Genomic DNA, 16,286 nt, shown 5'->3' with positions numbered 1-16,286 from the left:
GAGGGCTTTATTAGAAAATGCCTGGAAAAAAGCCCACCCTTTTTTCAATGGGACACAAGTCAGGCCCTCTAGCCCCATGTATACACTTACCTGAAAAGCCTCCACAGGCTGCTGAAATAAGTCCTTGTCTTGGATTGTCACTTGAACAGGGTTCTTTGCCAAATTCAGGACCCGAATTAAACTTTCTTCTGGGACAAGTTGAGGCATATCAGTTTCCTAATTAAAGTAAAAGGCTTTAAGTGCCATCTATGTGCTTTATTAGCACTTTAATATCTCTTCATTTTTAGCCATAATAGTCTTCCTCTCTGTAATGACACTTTTCCATCTCTTCCTCATCAAAAGTTCCACTGAGAGAAAACTGAACATAAATCTTATTTAGGGAGGTTTTCTTGTAGTAGCTCAATAGCCAACCTATCATTCCACCCAAAAACTGCTCTTCACACCACTAAGCATACAGGCTACACAACTGCTGGGTAGGTAGAACAATGTCACTGCTTTCATTATACAGCTCCCTAGAGCCTGGATTTAACCAACTGCAATATCAGAATGGAAAAATTGTGCTTAGCTTTCAAAAGCAGTGACCAAAATAATTATTTTCCACTGCTGTCAGTGACTGGGAAAAGAATTAGGCCAGAAACTAAGCGGTTTTGAAAATCTCAGTCCAGCTCCATGTCTGTAATCGGTACTTCTGCAACCCTTAACACCATGCTCTCTAACAGCTGACTCTATAGATCTTATTCCCTGTTATCCGAGAAAGGGAAGACAATGCCTCTAGCACAGAGGTATCTCTTTCTGTCAGACATCATTTCCTAGAAAGAGTATATCAATCAGTATCAGCCTTGTACTACCTGTAGATCTAAAACGTATCATACTTAAAAAAAAAAAATTCTGTTTTCTTCACTTTATTTGCAAGTACCTGCCAGCAATACTTCAGAGATACTCATTTTTTTGTATCTCATCCTATAATTTGGGTATTGCAGGCAGGGCAGTTTGAACTGAACTCACTGGGGAGATGTAGTGGCAGAGAAGACAAGGTGACATGGATTTCCCTCTACCCACATACTGCTCTGGACTAACAGGCCTGTTAAAGTGATTCAGAAAATTCCATTATTGTGGCTTATCACTTGTGCTACCCACAGCCAAGTGAAGGTGGGCCACCCTATCCACCTCTTTGCTAGAGTTTTTAGTGGCCTTCCAGGTAAAAATTCCATGCTCATGGAGGGGATAACTTCTAATTCACCTTGCCTCTGCCCAAGGAGTCACCCACAGCCAGAGCAGACTTTCAAGTGCTTGGCCAGAGCTGCTGGTGGTAGCAGTGGCAGCATTCCTTTGCCCGTGTAAAGAGATCAGAAAGAAGACCTGAACCCACAGTTTCATTTCAGCAGGAGACTTGGGAGTGGATTCACTGAGCAACCAGCAGATGTTAAGAGTCCAGGGCTGTGTGCCAGCCACTCTGACAGAACATTTTAAGTATACATGGAAGCTTTAAAAATTAATCTGATAGTAACTTTTGTGAGACAAAGGTTAGCTGAAGTCTGCACAAGGTTGGCCATGAGCCAGAAACAAACAGTACAAATCTGCAGGGGCTAGCATTGAATCTACAAGAAATCTACTGCCATCCTGTCTGGGGATGCCTCGCAGTCCCTGATGCCTGTGACTACAGAAGTGACTGCATTCACCTGCCTCACAGGAGAAGCAGTCTGTCTTGTAAAACACCACCCCTCCACCCTAAAGCAGGAAAGTAATTAAATTAACAAATCAAAACCACCACACACACAACAAACCCCAAACAGTAAAGTATAGGCAAGCTACAGTAAGAAATAGGAGAGAGAACAGACTACCTTTTGGGAATTAATCACTAGCATTAACTAGATGTCTGTCAAGCACTTTGATGATGGAAATCTAGAATATAGACCAATATAGATGACCGGCACAGCAAAACTGCAAAGACTAGAAAGAGCAAAAGAGAGACACAGACAAAGAGAGGGAAAAGTAGACAAAGTAAAAATTATCATTAGCAACTGGATCAGTATGCTTCATTGTAAAGAACACATTAAAAATTATGATCAAGGAACACAATGGTTAAAAGGATTATCTAACAGGCATCAATAAAGACATCTCAGGGAAAAAAAGTATTTTGAGGAATCCCTTATGCTATACTTACATTTATTTTGACTTCTACAATAGCTGCAAGTCCAAACGCCATCCCTGCAAGGATCATACCTGTTGCCATTTTCCTAATTGGTCTGTGGAGCAAATGAAAGATGTGCCATTAACAAAAAAAATTAAGTAATTTTAAATATAAAATACTATTTCTCAGAGCCAAAAATGCCAAAACCATGTAATAATCTGTCCAACAGGTGGCACCAGGGATGACATGCTGTTTAAAATTGCAATCATTTAACTTTATTCTATTTTTCTGTATGGGGCCAGCACTGAGGCCAATTAAAACTGGTGTGCCATTAAAAAAAAGCTCTTTGCTTGCAAGTTTCATATTATCTTGTTCCTAGCTCTCCTAGTGGGAACAGCTCATGGCATTTATGTTAACCTGTGATGTTGGACGGAGCACTAGAAATTACATATCTTCAAGTCCCTTTTGGGAAAGGCAAAAAAAAAGAGTAGCATGCTATTTAGCAGCAGGAGGAGAAAAATGCATAGCTTGTGTCATCAATGTTTCTGACCATCTGTGGCACCATTCTGGGTTATTTCTTTTGCCAATACATTTACATTTCTAGAGAATAAAGAGCTTGCTTCTGAACTTGGAGCAAAAGCAGTGTAACTCTACCAAAGTTACATGAGACAGTGACATAAAGCAGAATAAAATAGGTCCAGAATGGCACGTCCAAACTGAGTATTGAATTGTTGAGATTCGAAACAAGTCTAGTTTTAGATTCAGCCATCTCCAACCTTTGTAAAGGTCTGAATCCACATTCCAGATTGACTGTGCTGTTGGAAATCCAGATTAGGAACCCAAATTCTGTCTCCTGGTTTTGTCTATCCAGCATCTTAGTTTGGATTAGGAACATGCTTTATGAGCCCATCTCTTACTTATTACCCCTTTCCATGCTGTGGTTCACATTGAGAAGTGGTGCTGGAGCTCAAACTGTACTGGCAGAGTAAATCCATGAGTGCACATAACATAATTCTATTGCTAAAGGCTATCAAGTCCACATAGACAGACTACAGATACTCTAAAGTAAAATCAGCAAAACTGCATAAAATGGGTTTCAGGACCAACCTGGAGATCTGCTCATATTACACTGCACTTCTTGCTTACATAGACAAGGGATAACATGCTTGGGCCATATGGAAATTGCCTTACCTACTCACTGGTTCAGATCCTAGTGGGAATCTACTTTCACAACACCACATGTAGCTCACATACAACAGTGAACTTGGCCCCACAGGGACCTTTCAGGAAGGAAACTATTTAGGGATGATGTAGGAGGTAAAGTGGAGAACATGATGAGGGAGGGACTCCCTTAAAGAGGGACTGTTCGTATCTGCTTTCAGGGAGAATCTATACAGAGCAGAATCCAACATCACTGAATTTTCCCCTCTGGAATTTCCAGGGCGTATGGAAGAAGGTGATGCTGCCTCTTGTGGCTGAATTAGAAGCACGTACTGGGAAGAGTGAAAGGAAATTTGTGTTTTTCCTCCTTAAAAGCTATTCTGCTCACTTCCTGCAAAAGAAAAAGCACTGAGGCATCTGCATTGTCCCAAAGTACTTACGTGAAATTAAATTTGCACATGTTTATCAGGGGATAGAGCCCAAGGTCAAAAATGGGGATGAAGACAAGAATAAGAAGTGGATTTAAGAACTGCAATACAAAAGAATGGGATTTTAGTGACTAGAAAGCAACTTTCAGTAATTAAACTAATAAAGCACTGTCCTCCAGAAATAATTCCATTACAGAAAGAACACGAACACTTTAAAACCTCCTTTTAAAATATAATCATAGTTCACACTTCGACGGCTTCTGCTATTTAGTTTTCACAAGCACAAATACATTTTGTTCATATCCCCTCCAAGAGGTAAGCAAGCATCACTGGCACAGTTTCCCTGAAGAGAGAACTGAAGCATTATGTTTTTTAAGAGTACGAAATCCACTGACAGTAGAAGCAGGTGACCTTCAGCGCTTTGGTGGGACCTTACAGCAAATCAGCAATAATGGAAACATCTTGGGAATTCAGCAAAATCCCAGGTACGTTTGTGTGAGACTGGCAATTTCTCACATTTCCACACAGTCTTGTAATCCCCCAGGAACGAAGTTCCTCCTGAGAGCGGCAGAGCTTGTTTGCCAGTCAGCAGTGGCAGAGCAAGAAAAGAGAGAATGATGGAGAACAAGCAGAGAAAAATGCTATTTCAGTTTCAAAGGAAGATTTCAGGGAACAAAACAGCTTTGGATTTCTCCAGAGCTGTTCCATGTAAAACTTGTAATCAACTGTGGCAACATGGCACCATCTTGAAGCCTTCACATTTTCATCTTCCCCCCACAAAGGGAGGAAGGAAACATGTTTCAGGTACAACACTCATCCCAGCACAGGGACATGTTAAAAAAAAGCCATAGTTTGTATCCTCCCCATGCCAGCACTAGTTCAAGAAATATTATGTTGGAATGTCTCCCCACCTCTGTACTATTCTGCAAGATTCAACCTCAAGGATGTTAGGACATCCTTGGAGTCTTCTGGATCCCAAGACTAAGCTTGTAAAACAGTGAGCAATAAAGGCAGAGTCCACACCACAGCAGTCAGCAGGAGCACTGCTATTACCTTCAAAAGGAGCAGAGAAAGGCCACTGGTCCCATGAGAAGAATAAAAATGAGAGAAAAAGAAAACACATTTCTAAGGGTTATTTCCAACCCTATAGTATTTTACCTGCATTTGGTCAGGCTGAAGGACATATATTCCCTGAAACAAAAAGATATTGCAAGTGACTCATAAACACCATAATATAACAGGGCATATGGCAAACAAGCAACCAGTCCAGTAGAGACCCACAGCAGCAAAGGCTTTTTCCTCAAATGCTTTATGTTGGCTTTAGCTGCTAATATTGTTCTCCTGACACTTCCCTTCTAAGGACACGGTGTTTGATGGGAATCATTTTGCAGAAGGAAGCTTATACTCAGTCCTTGATATATAGCAGCTAGGACACAGACTATGACAGGTACTAAGACACATCTTTCAGAATGGCTGTGCTGTGAACTAGGCGAGTGGGAATGAATAGGCATGTTAACGTCCAACCTGGGATTTGAGCTTAGAGTTTCCTCCCTCCCTGCTTCTGTAATGGGAAAAGCCCAGATCCTACAAGTGAGTGCTCCCAAGCTTCAGGACCCTCTAAGCTCTGTTGATGATTCTCCTGAGCACCCCACAACGGTAACAAAAGACTATCCCTGAGACAGTGGGCTGCACAAACACCTCTTTCCTCCCTCCATCTGCCAAGGGTACCTAATTGGCTTTGTTCAACTGTGACTTTTTTGTTTAAGCCATATATATAGTCCTCAAGGCTATAAGCGGTGACTCACCCTTACATCACTGCACTCAGCCCCCTCAATTGGGCATGGTCAAAAGGGGTAGACAGAAAGGTCCCAGTCCCCAAAAGGGACCAAGGAGCTGTCTCCAGGGAGTGTTTGGTGTTTGTTTGAACTCCAAGCAATGGTCTTCATTTGAAATTAAGTTGAAGAGGGGAAAAAGTAAGAAGAAAACAGTATTTATCCAGATTTCTTTTGAGATCACCAAAGCCATAGGAAATTAATACTGGCATTTTTCCATTTGAAACTTCATCAAAGACAGAAGATCTCAACATAAAAAGGACACGGAACTGTTGGAACAAGTCCAGAGGAGGGCCACGAGGATGATCAGGGGACTGGAGCACCTCCTGTATGAAGACAGGCTGAGAAAGTTGGGGCTGTTCAGCCTAGAGAAGAGAAGGCTGCATGGAGACCTCATAGCAGCCTTCCAGTATCTGAAAGGGGTCTATAGGGATGCCGGGGAGAGACTCTTCATCAGGGACTGTAGTGATAGGACAAGGGGTAATGGGTTCAAACTTATATGGGGGAAGTTTAGATTGGATATAAGGAAGAAATTCTTTCCTGTTAGGGTGGTGAGGCACTGGAATGGGTTGCCCAGGGAAGTTGTGAATGCTCCATCCCTGGCAGTGTTCAAGGCCAGGTTGGATGAGGGCTTGAATGACATGGTTTAGTGTGAGGTGTCCCTGCCCATGACAAGGGGGTTGGAACTTGATGATCTTAAGGTCCTTTCCAACCCTAACTATTCTATGATTCTATCTTTCCAAGAAAACGTGGGATCATCTCAATGTTGCAGTTAATTCTCACCTCCATGAGCTGGGACAGCTCACCAGTGGAGGGTGGATAAGGCTGAATTACAAGCCAAAAATCTACCCAAGGTGGTGTGACAGAAGAGCCCTGAATATGTCCTCCTCCACAAGGGAGAGTTTAATAAGTGGCAGCTGGTGATCCTTAGATCTGCTGCTGATGGATCACCAAATATAAGTGTGCAAACAGCAGAGAAAGTTTTTTAAATACGAGAAAGTTTTTTAAACACACATCACAAAGACTGCATGAATTGTCATTGCTTTGTATTTCTGTAGTGGATAAATACATAGTTGTAGTCTTTTTCCTGCCTATCTGAATTAATTAAGCCTTATGACTACCACATGCTGAGAGCCCAATTTTTAACAGGAGTGACATAGAAGGGTTCAAATTTGGGGCTTTTAAGTCAATTTGAAAATGGGCATTTACAATCCTAAATTCTGATGTGAGCATCCACAGCTAAGATACAGATGGCCTGTTAAAACCTGTATGTCTGGAAACCAGCCCTGTATAGTGGCATGTTCAGGCAGATACGTGATCCAAATTTATCTGCCATTGCACCCTGTACCATTTACCATTCACATCTTTGAAGAACTTCATGCATGCTAGTTAATCCTCACCACATCTCTACCATATACAACACAGGATTCCTGCTGGTTTTAAGAGGACTCATTAATGTATCACCCAAAAAGCCAGAGCAGAAATGTAAAACTATAGTAGCTCTAGTTACACCTTACAAGGAATGTGTGAACTTTCCCCAGCATCTCTGTCTTCAGTGGCGGTAGCAGGCTGTAAACCTTACCCACTCAAGGTTGCAGAGCAACCAGTTGTCAGTAGCTCAGCACTCCTGACCCTGCAGGCTGCTGATGGCTCCCCATCATGTTGAACTGAACATGACTGCGCAGAACCTCTCGCTTCTAATCACCAAAAGTGCAACTCACCCAGACTTATCAAGCAGACGCTCTTAGTATGTAAGACTCTGGTTACAAAGCAAGAGCAGTGATGTTACTACTAGTCTTATCAACCCTGGTTACATTAAGTACTTACAAAATCAGCATTCATTTTTGTGGCTTGCAAAGTCCACCTGGATCCCTAAGGAGAAAACAGACAACTGTGAAGCCTTCAAGACGTCCTATGGAACTAGAAAACACAGGGACAGAAAAGACTACAGTGCTGGAGGTCTTATTTCGCTTCTATTTCTTTTCTTCCCTCTAATATCTGCCAGTAAGCAGGGCACATTCTGCCTCCTCACCCTCCTGCACCAGACACCTGGCTGGACTGCAGAAGGATGGCCAGCAGTGATGGTGGATACTGCCTTAGCAAGCCCCTGTGCATCTCATAGGAGACATGGCACTCTGTGTCCCCAGAATGCTTTGGTCTTACCCTGGAAGGACAAGGGTGCAAACCCAGGCTGGTGGGCAGATCTGCAACACACTGTACTGTACCTGCTGATCAAACAGGGCCCAGAACATTGGCAGTGGTATAAAGAGGAAGAGAACTCGTGTCACCATTTTAATCTCCCCAATCAGCTGTTTCTGTAAAGGCAATGGGCAAAAAGGTAAGATGGGGGTGAAAAAAGCCAAAAGGCGATTCAAGCCACAAAAAATGAGAACTCCTATTTCTTTCTGCATGGCAGTTATTCATTGCACTTACTCATGAGAGTGGACGTACTTGAATTTCTGCATTTCAGTGCAGCACCTAAACTATTCAGTAAGGGTCAGGAGAGTACAGACTTCATGGGAAGGGACAGGACAAATGAGAACCTGATGCATGTGAGGAGTGCTGTGGCCAGGCCAGTCTTACTGTCTCCCTGTCTGTTCGCTTGTCTTCCCCCTCCAAACCTGCCACATAGAGCACTGCTTACCGAGTATTTTTCTGATGCCCAGTCCAGCCAGTGATCTCTCTTTGGAATCTGACTGGAGCGGTTTTTCAGCCGGTTTTTAATAGCAAACTAGGAAGAAAACCAGGTGAGTAACTCCCTCGTGGTTTGCCTACCCTTGTCACATTGCCAACTCAAGCTGCCCTCCCCATCCCCAAATGTAAGCAGCGCCAGAAAATTGCCCCCAAAGTTTGTTTCATGCTTGATTTAAAACCTGCTACATGATAAGGCTTTAAACAGAATTTCTTCAGTTCCCTTCCAAAAAGCACCTGTTGGATTGACCACTGTGCTGGGGAGGAAATACCTCATCCAAAGCAACCTCTAAACCAGAACTCTCACTTCCTTCTTGTTCTGTAGACCTTTCTTTGCAAATTACTGGTGCAGCCCATGCCTCATTCACTCCTAGACCATCTTTCAGGTTTGTTTCTCACTGGAGAAAGCAGTGACACTGAAGCTGTAACCTGTTTGTTTATGCTGTGTGCTCCAGTCACTGAGCACACTGAAATCAGCCATTCTGGCAAAAAGAGTGGCAGACTTCACTTAGAAATCCTATCTTTAAGATCTGGCCTTTTCGCCACAGTAAATCTGTCTATAGGGTTGACCTAGGCAAAACGAAAACATCTCCTGATAGCAACAGTTTCCTGGGGAAAAAAAAAAAAAAAAGTCATTATCCACTTAATAAGAGGGTGAAGGTTTTTTTACATACTATATTCAGTTCACACACTATGAAAAAATAATTGATAAGGCTATAATGCAACTTCAGCAGGTGTCTCTTGCATTCACATGAATATGGTGAATGTGCATAATATGAATGTGTATGATTACTGTCTGCTGAACTGATAAACTTCAGTAAAATTATTCAGCTGAAGAAAATTGAGTCATATATCCGATACTCTCCAAGTTTCTGAATTGTCCTTTCAGTTCACTCTCCACCAGCACCTGCCACTAGTGGTTCTACTGACATCAACTGAACAGTTCATGTAGCTAAGGAAAAACAATTGAAATATTGAAAGAATAAACTAGGACATAAACATGTTTCTTCCTCCTTATAGCTCATTTGTAAGATACCCAGGAGCAGCATAAAAAACTCCAAATGCCACCTCCCTTTGCACTTTTCTGACCTGAAACCTCAGAATCATGCATGAAAAAGAGAAAATGGCATACACTTACACCGATGCATTTACACACTTCCAATAAGATGTTCCCTTGTGGTGGTGTTTTTCTGTACAGTCCACTTCCAGCAATGAACACAACTGAAAAATATTGTAATCCAAATGGGAATTCACATGACTGAGGCTCAATCCTACACTGGCTTCTGGGGAGGATCCCCCACCCCTGTATTCCAGAGAAATCCTATGCCTTTGGGGCTTACAGGATCAAACTTTTAACAGAATAAATATACAGAACTCCTTTAATGCCTTCACATGGAAGAAAATGCAGCATCCTACAAGAGGCAGCATGATTCTTAGGAAGTCACCATAATCTTCTCATGATCTGCTCTGGCAAAACAGGTACCTCTACATTTGATTCACACTGGAAAACAAAGGTTTAAACATTCCCTCCATCTATGCTTTTTGTAGGCTAAACTTGAACTAAAATCCATACTGAATTGCTGGAAATCACCCCCGACTCATTGCAACTGTGTGAGAATTAATCCAGACCCAAAGCAGACTTTTTGTACTTGCATCTCACACATATTTCAGTGGAAACAGCCACTAAGGTCACTGCATCACACACTGGTGTTAACAGAAATTACCTCTATTTATGGTTTCTATGAGGGGATATACTATTTAAGGTATCGTTTTGCCTGGGTTTTCTCCTTCAAAGCACAAAGAATATTGGACCAAGGCTTCAAAATCCTGTCAGAGATGGGGCTATCTGATTATATATCATTTGTCCTGCTCTTTGAGAGCCTCTGAGCACTTTGCAATTGGACAGATATTGGCAGAGAGAAGCACAATAAAAGCCGAGTGTGAAATCCATATAACAAACCAACCTCAACTTTCTAAATTAACCCAATTATCTGGGTCAGTCCACAGCCAGTGGAGAAAAGCAGACACCTCTGAACTAACACAGGAGGCCTGGGACACTGCAAGGAAACCACTGTTTCTCTTTTCTGATTATGAAGACCCTTCACATCCAGTTCTGACTTGCAGAACTGTCAGAGACACCTCTGAAGTCAGTTTAGATGAGTTGCACTGAAAGACACTTGTTCAAAGTCACCCACAGTGAGTAGTTGCACTACCTAATTTTTAGCATCTCTCTGCGGACCTGCTGGTGCCTCCAAAAGGTGATTAATTAGGTCTGCTGAAATACCTTCTGGAGATGCCACTGACTCCTTTGGGAACTGAGGTTCCAGCATTAGGTTTGGTATTTGGAATTAAATAGTGTCAACCTTCCCTCATCTTTCAGAAACTGAAGAAGCCCACAAAAATCTTCCTCTATAAGATTTCCATTCTGCCTCTAAGTCTATTTTTGCTTTCCATCATGACAGGGAGAGGCCCAGTCAGGGCTGAAATGGTATTTTCTCCAGTTCTGCATTCTGCTCACATAATCAAATATATCACTTCCAAGAGCATTTTAGCATGTTACAAAGGAACACAGAGCTACTTTGCTGGGCAGGCTGTGGAATCTGGCAGCAGGACACTAGCTAAAAACACATTTCAATTGATGCCCTCACTGAAACTGCAATATTTACACACCCATTTTCCCCTGGGCAGCTACTACTCTGCTAGAAACATTCATCACACAATGGTGCGCAGAGGAGCCTGTGCTGCCTTAAACTGATAGGAACAGGTCACAGGGGAAAAGAGAAGTTTCTCAGGCCCGTGACCATGCACTTTGCTGAAAATAATTGCTGCAGTGTTAGCTGTGGCCCAATGACATTTTTCCAGTTCTGATTCTTCTCTTTGATGGAAGTTTGAGGGGAGAGCAACACCCACATTCTCTGGGGGACAAACTTTTCAAATCACAGATGCTATGGTGAAATCACACAATTGCTTGGCCTCTCAATTAAGCTAACAAGCTGAATGAGAAGTCACCCCATGCTGTGTCAGAACCTCTCCAATATAGTGTAATAAGAGGACTTGCTCCCCTCAGCAGCTTGCAACTGTGAAACTAAAGCTAATGGGGCGTCTTCTATATTGGCTACCAAGGAGTAACAGCAAGAACATGGAAATTGCTGAGTATTTTATAAGGGTTGAAGAAGAAATCTTGACAGGTACATTAATGGGGCTAAGATGCAAGCTTTAGGAAGCAGGGTGATTGCAGCTGCCTTCTGACACTTGAACAATAAGGGTTTCTTATTGCAACATAATAATACGTTGTCACTGTAATTGTGGGAATTACTTCAGTCAAGTGAAGTGAGGCAGCTCATAATAAAGTAACATCTCATTCAGCTCCTTCTACAATTTCTGTGGCATATAGATTCTGAACCAAAAGTCTGAGCCATTAAAGATGGGCCCAAGATGCAATGAGACTGTGGAGAGATTAGAAGTGGCATGGCTAAGCTTCTCCTCTATAATATGGGAAACTCCAGCAACTGCTCAGAGTGCAGTTCAAAGGCCAAGCCTGCTCATAGGTGAAGCTGCAAGACATCAGAAGAATCATTCCGGTGCCTCCCCTTGCTTTATAGAACCAGGCAGTTGTATTGTGAAACACTGCCCAAACCACTCTCTCATCAGTATCATAATAAAGGACTGCGGTAAAACCACCTTCTGCCCACCAATGAACTAGTGATTTTTCTTGTTGTTCTGAACTGTGGAATTTCTGGATAACCTTGAAACCTTGAATATCCATCCAGAGCTACTGAATTTGTACATTTTCTCATCTGTTCATGGACTCAAAAATGGTAACTCCTATTACAAGCTTTATTGTTTCCACTCACCAAGCGCCAACACCATCAGTGCTGCTGGGACACCAAAAGCCAGTGCATAACAATCCTCTCCAAAGCATTTCACATCCCCTGAAAGAAGTCAGAAATAAAAGCACCTCATTACAGTCAGACTTATGTTACTGGGCCCTTTGATATGCTTCCCTAAATCATTCACTTCCCCTGGCTTTAAATCTTCTTTGCTGGTGCTTGACACTGTGAATTGAATCTCCTTGAAACAGTTGTCCTCCCTTGACAAAGAAAATTTGGAAGCAGGGTTAGCGTCTGCCAGCAAAAGCAGCTGATAATGGTATATTGATGAGAATAGTAGAAGTGAGAAAGCAGACAAATAGGTAGGAACTGTAATTGGGAAAAAAAAACCACAACGTTTAAATAACCTGAAGCCATTTTTTATTTGCCTAGATCTAAATAACCAGTACTGTGTTTCCACATTATTTGTGCCAGATGCATGAGTTATTGAGGTAAAAACTGGAATCTGATTTCATAGCAACAATGTGGAAGCCAATGCCCCTACTGTGTAAGTGGAAGAACAGGACTGGTCTTAAAACTGCAGTTCCTTTTCTCACCACTTTCCCAGTCTCACTAGAGGCAGCCTGCTCCAAATGCCAGGTCCTGCAATAACACATCAGGAAACCAGCATGGCTTTGATTGATCTGAGCTATGGTTCACGGAAACCCTCCACCTCTTCAACTAGGTCAGTTCTCATACCACATGAATTCAGAGGTCCAGTTGCAAAGAGTAAGCCAGCAGCAGGGTCTGTGTTTGTATGCCAGTGGCTACAAATTACTGCATTCTCACATGGAGTAATAACAAAATGCAAAAACAAGCCAACATAGTTAACAGGAAGCCAAACCATGAAGCTTTCAGTTCCTGTTTGTTGTCCCTGGGCAGTCATGGTCAGCTGCATCGTTGTGTGAGTGCATAGCTTATTTACTTATTTTCAGCACATTAGCTGGAATCCAACAAAGTTGGCAGTGAGACATTATGAGCACACTGAACTTCTGACATGCAAAATGAGTTGGACTTCTCCACCTTAAAGTATATATTCCACATTTCTGCCAAATGTCTACAAACTGCATTTCTTGCTCTTCCAAAAAACCTTTCACACTTAGCAAAAATTTTACTCTTTCCCCATCCTCTCCACCTCATTTCCATGTCGTGACTAGTTTATTGCTGGGCTATATTGGCACAGGTTTTGATGTTCAAAGGGCACTGGATTTTCATCTGCCCACTGATTACACTGAGCAAAAGCCCCTTTCCAACAGAATGCTGACTTGGGCACACCAATAAGAGAAAGACCAAGAGATATAAAGACAGGCTGAGAAAGTCAGGGCTGTTCAGCCTGGAGAAGAGAAGGCTACGTGCAGACCTCGTAGCAGCCTTCCAGTATCTGAATGAGGCCTACAAGGATGCTGGAGAGGGACTCTTCATTAGGGACTGTAGTGATAGGACAAGGGGCAATGGGTTCAAACTTTAACAGGGAAAGTTCAGGTTAGGTATAAGGAAGAAGTTCATTACTGTGAGGGTGGTGAGGCACTGGAACAGGTTGCCCAAAGAAGTGGTAAATGCTCCACCCCTGGTGGTGTTCAAGGCCAGGTTGGACAGCGCCTTGGGCAACATGGTTTAGTGTGAGGCATCCCTGCCCATGACAAGGGGGTTGGAACTAGATGATCTTTAGGTTCTTTCCAGCCCCCACCATTCTATGATACAACATTTGTCTTTGCCTGTACATATGGTGTAAATACGAGAAAAGCACAATTGCCCACAGCTCATGAAATGATCAGCCTGTTAAAACAATCACACTGAACAAAGAAACCTTCCTAGAGGCCACAGGATGAAATTAAAAAAAATTACTACTAAATGTGGAGGCTACCTTATCCTTGTCCCTGTCCCTGTCCCCACCACCTATGGCCTGCTGCTCTGCCTCTGTGTCTGTATTTAGGGTGTGCCACTACAGCTTCTAGGCACTGAAATACAGTGAAGTAAGCGCAGCAAAACTGGTAGACTAAAAAGAGTTGTACAAGCTGGCTAGAATATAAAGTAGGTCTTAAATGGGGCATAGGTCTCTGTTTTGTCTTCAAGGTTATAGTTGCCCAGGGCTGAAATCTTGCAGGCAGACCCATACAGACATGCATGTGTGCCAGGACAAAACCCTCCAGAAGTCAGCAGCACCCTATGTCAGGAAGAAGGTAGGACTTCAAAACCAGCCCTGCTAAGTTTTTGGCCCTGACACCTACACAGGACAGCAGAGATCAATTCTCATCTATAGGGTACCTGCAAGCAAGATGGGGCAATAATCCTTCACTGGCAATGGGAAGGATTACATCATCGTATAGGTCCTTGTACCTTTTGTATTTTAATTCTGCAGTTCAGGCTGGCTTCCAAATACAACCAGAAATACAGTTTCTGTGACTTGTCTGCTAGTACTATAAATCTGTTACGCTGCTACAGCAGGATTAACAAGGCATAAATGCAATGCACTGACCACTCCACAGATAATATAATTTCTGCCATTCAGCTGTCATAAAAGCCTAAAACTATGCACAGCACAGTAGTCAGAGGGCAGCTAATTTATTGTCTTGTTCTAAATCAACACTGACCTCTTAATACAGGAGTTACAAACGTGGAGATCAAACTTCCAGCATTAATGGATAAATAGAAGATGGAAAAAAACTTGCTTCTCTCCGAGGTCTAAAACAAGAGAAGACAATATCAGTGTCACGGCTAATGCACAGCATTGGGCTTGCAAAGTGAATACTGTCAATTCTCTTGTTAGGAATGCTGGGTAAACATTGACACACAGTGCATAAAATGTTAAGCAAACAAGCTTGTGTTCAGGTGATGGTAAATGCTTACACAAATCAGCTCATGTTACTCAAGAAGTGCTTTGGGGCTTTTTGGCATTTCAGAGGAAAAGCCAGCCACTGCTCCAAGAGCACTGTGAGAGGAAGGAGCAGAGAGCATTTACTTATTCAGAACATGTAGCATGATTTAGATCCTCTGTCACCTAATTCAATCCAATTTGGCATGGCTTGACAAGTTCATAATTTCTTCTCATGTTTGAGAACTTCTCCCCCCCACCCCCTTCCTGTGTAGGAACAGGAAAAGAAACCTGTGTATTTTTGAGAGCTGTAATGACAGCATAGATGAGAGAGTGCCAGCAAATGAGAGGTATCCATCAGACAGGAGATCACCAAGCTGACGCCAGTCAACCTCAAAATAATAAATTAAACCTACAGGAGCAAATTCAAGAGCTTGATGTAGGTATGAACCATAAGAGAAACTGGTATTTTAACATATTATAGTTCATACAGTTAAAGGATTCTTGATCTGTTTTCTTCCATCATAATTCATAACACGGAAGGAATCAAGAACTTGATGCAGAGTTTGGTCCTTTTTGCAGGAGTAATGTGTGAAGACATTCATCTGAGAGCAGTTTATCCTTGTTTGTGGGGCAGATAGGAATGCACAGTCATATTCACATACGTCGTGCTAAACCTCCTCCTTGTGCCTGGGTGGACCAGCAGAAAGGAGAAAGAAGAACAGACTACCTGACCTATCCCATGCTCATCTATATCACCAGTTACGGCACACCTGAGTTGATAAAAACAGGAGTTAAGGACAGCCTAAACCCAGGCAGCCAGTATGCTCCATAAGTATCTAGGCTTCCCTCCCAGCTGCCATCAGGTCCTGCAACATGTAGTGGGCAAATTGCTTGGGGCATGGCTAGGTTTCTGGCACAGAGTTCCTTAGGGCACCTTGAGCCACATCTCTATGACCTGAGCATCATTAGAATATGAAGCTTCAGCTTAGCAGAATGTGAGGGAGCTCCTCAAGGGCATGTTTCCATCCCGTCTCTTTCTAATATGTTCTGCTTCCTTCTGCTCCCTGAGACAATAATATTGACAAGGCTAGAAAACAGGAGAAGATGTGAAGAATTGCAGGCAGCTAAAAAAGGACAGCTCTTAAGGAATGAAGCCCAAGACCCAGAAATGTAACAAAACATTCCATAACTGATGGAGAAGTCAACAGGAAATATTGCTACTTCGGATGGCAAGAAGCCTCTTATCACAGGGGACCACTGTGGGCAAGGGAGGGCGAGGGCTTGGGAGACTTTATGTTGCCTTGTGACATAGGTACAAGGAAGGTGAGGGTGAGAACCACTCCCACTGCTAGCCACCAA

At 42.7% G+C, this 16,286-nt stretch overlaps 1 protein-coding gene across 9 annotated transcripts in view; it reads right to left on the bottom strand.

Annotated features, from left to right (window-relative positions):
* The window catches only part of SLC15A2 (solute carrier family 15 member 2), a 67,862-nt gene that overhangs the window by 12,688 nt on the left and 38,888 nt on the right, over positions 1-16,286 (bottom strand). For all 9 annotated transcript variants that reach the window (XM_061467973.1, XM_061467392.1, XM_061467890.1 and 6 more), the window contains 10 exons: positions 14,704-14,794; positions 12,098-12,175; positions 9,382-9,464; positions 8,197-8,283; positions 7,778-7,867; positions 7,380-7,424; positions 4,879-4,911; positions 3,733-3,821; positions 2,165-2,246; positions 91-216 (listed from right to left, as the gene is read on the bottom strand). In XM_061467973.1, the coding sequence (XP_061323957.1) occupies positions 91-216; positions 2,165-2,246; positions 3,733-3,821; positions 4,879-4,911; positions 7,380-7,424; positions 7,778-7,867; positions 8,197-8,283; positions 9,382-9,464; positions 12,098-12,175; positions 14,704-14,794 (804 nt within the window). The remainder of the gene's footprint in view (positions 1-90; positions 217-2,164; positions 2,247-3,732; positions 3,822-4,878; positions 4,912-7,379; positions 7,425-7,777; positions 7,868-8,196; positions 8,284-9,381; positions 9,465-12,097; positions 12,176-14,703; positions 14,795-16,286) is intronic.

The sequence above is a fragment of the Pezoporus flaviventris genome, unplaced genomic scaffold (genome assembly GCF_033815535.1).
Source record: "Pezoporus flaviventris isolate CSIRO_AGI_PZ_B2104156 unplaced genomic scaffold, CSIRO_AGI_Pfla_v1 ptg000001l, whole genome shotgun sequence".
Lineage (NCBI taxonomy): Eukaryota > Metazoa > Chordata > Aves > Psittaciformes > Psittacidae > Pezoporus > Pezoporus flaviventris.
Note: the sequence above shows the minus strand (reverse complement) of the source record. Positions and strands in the feature narration are given on the sequence as shown.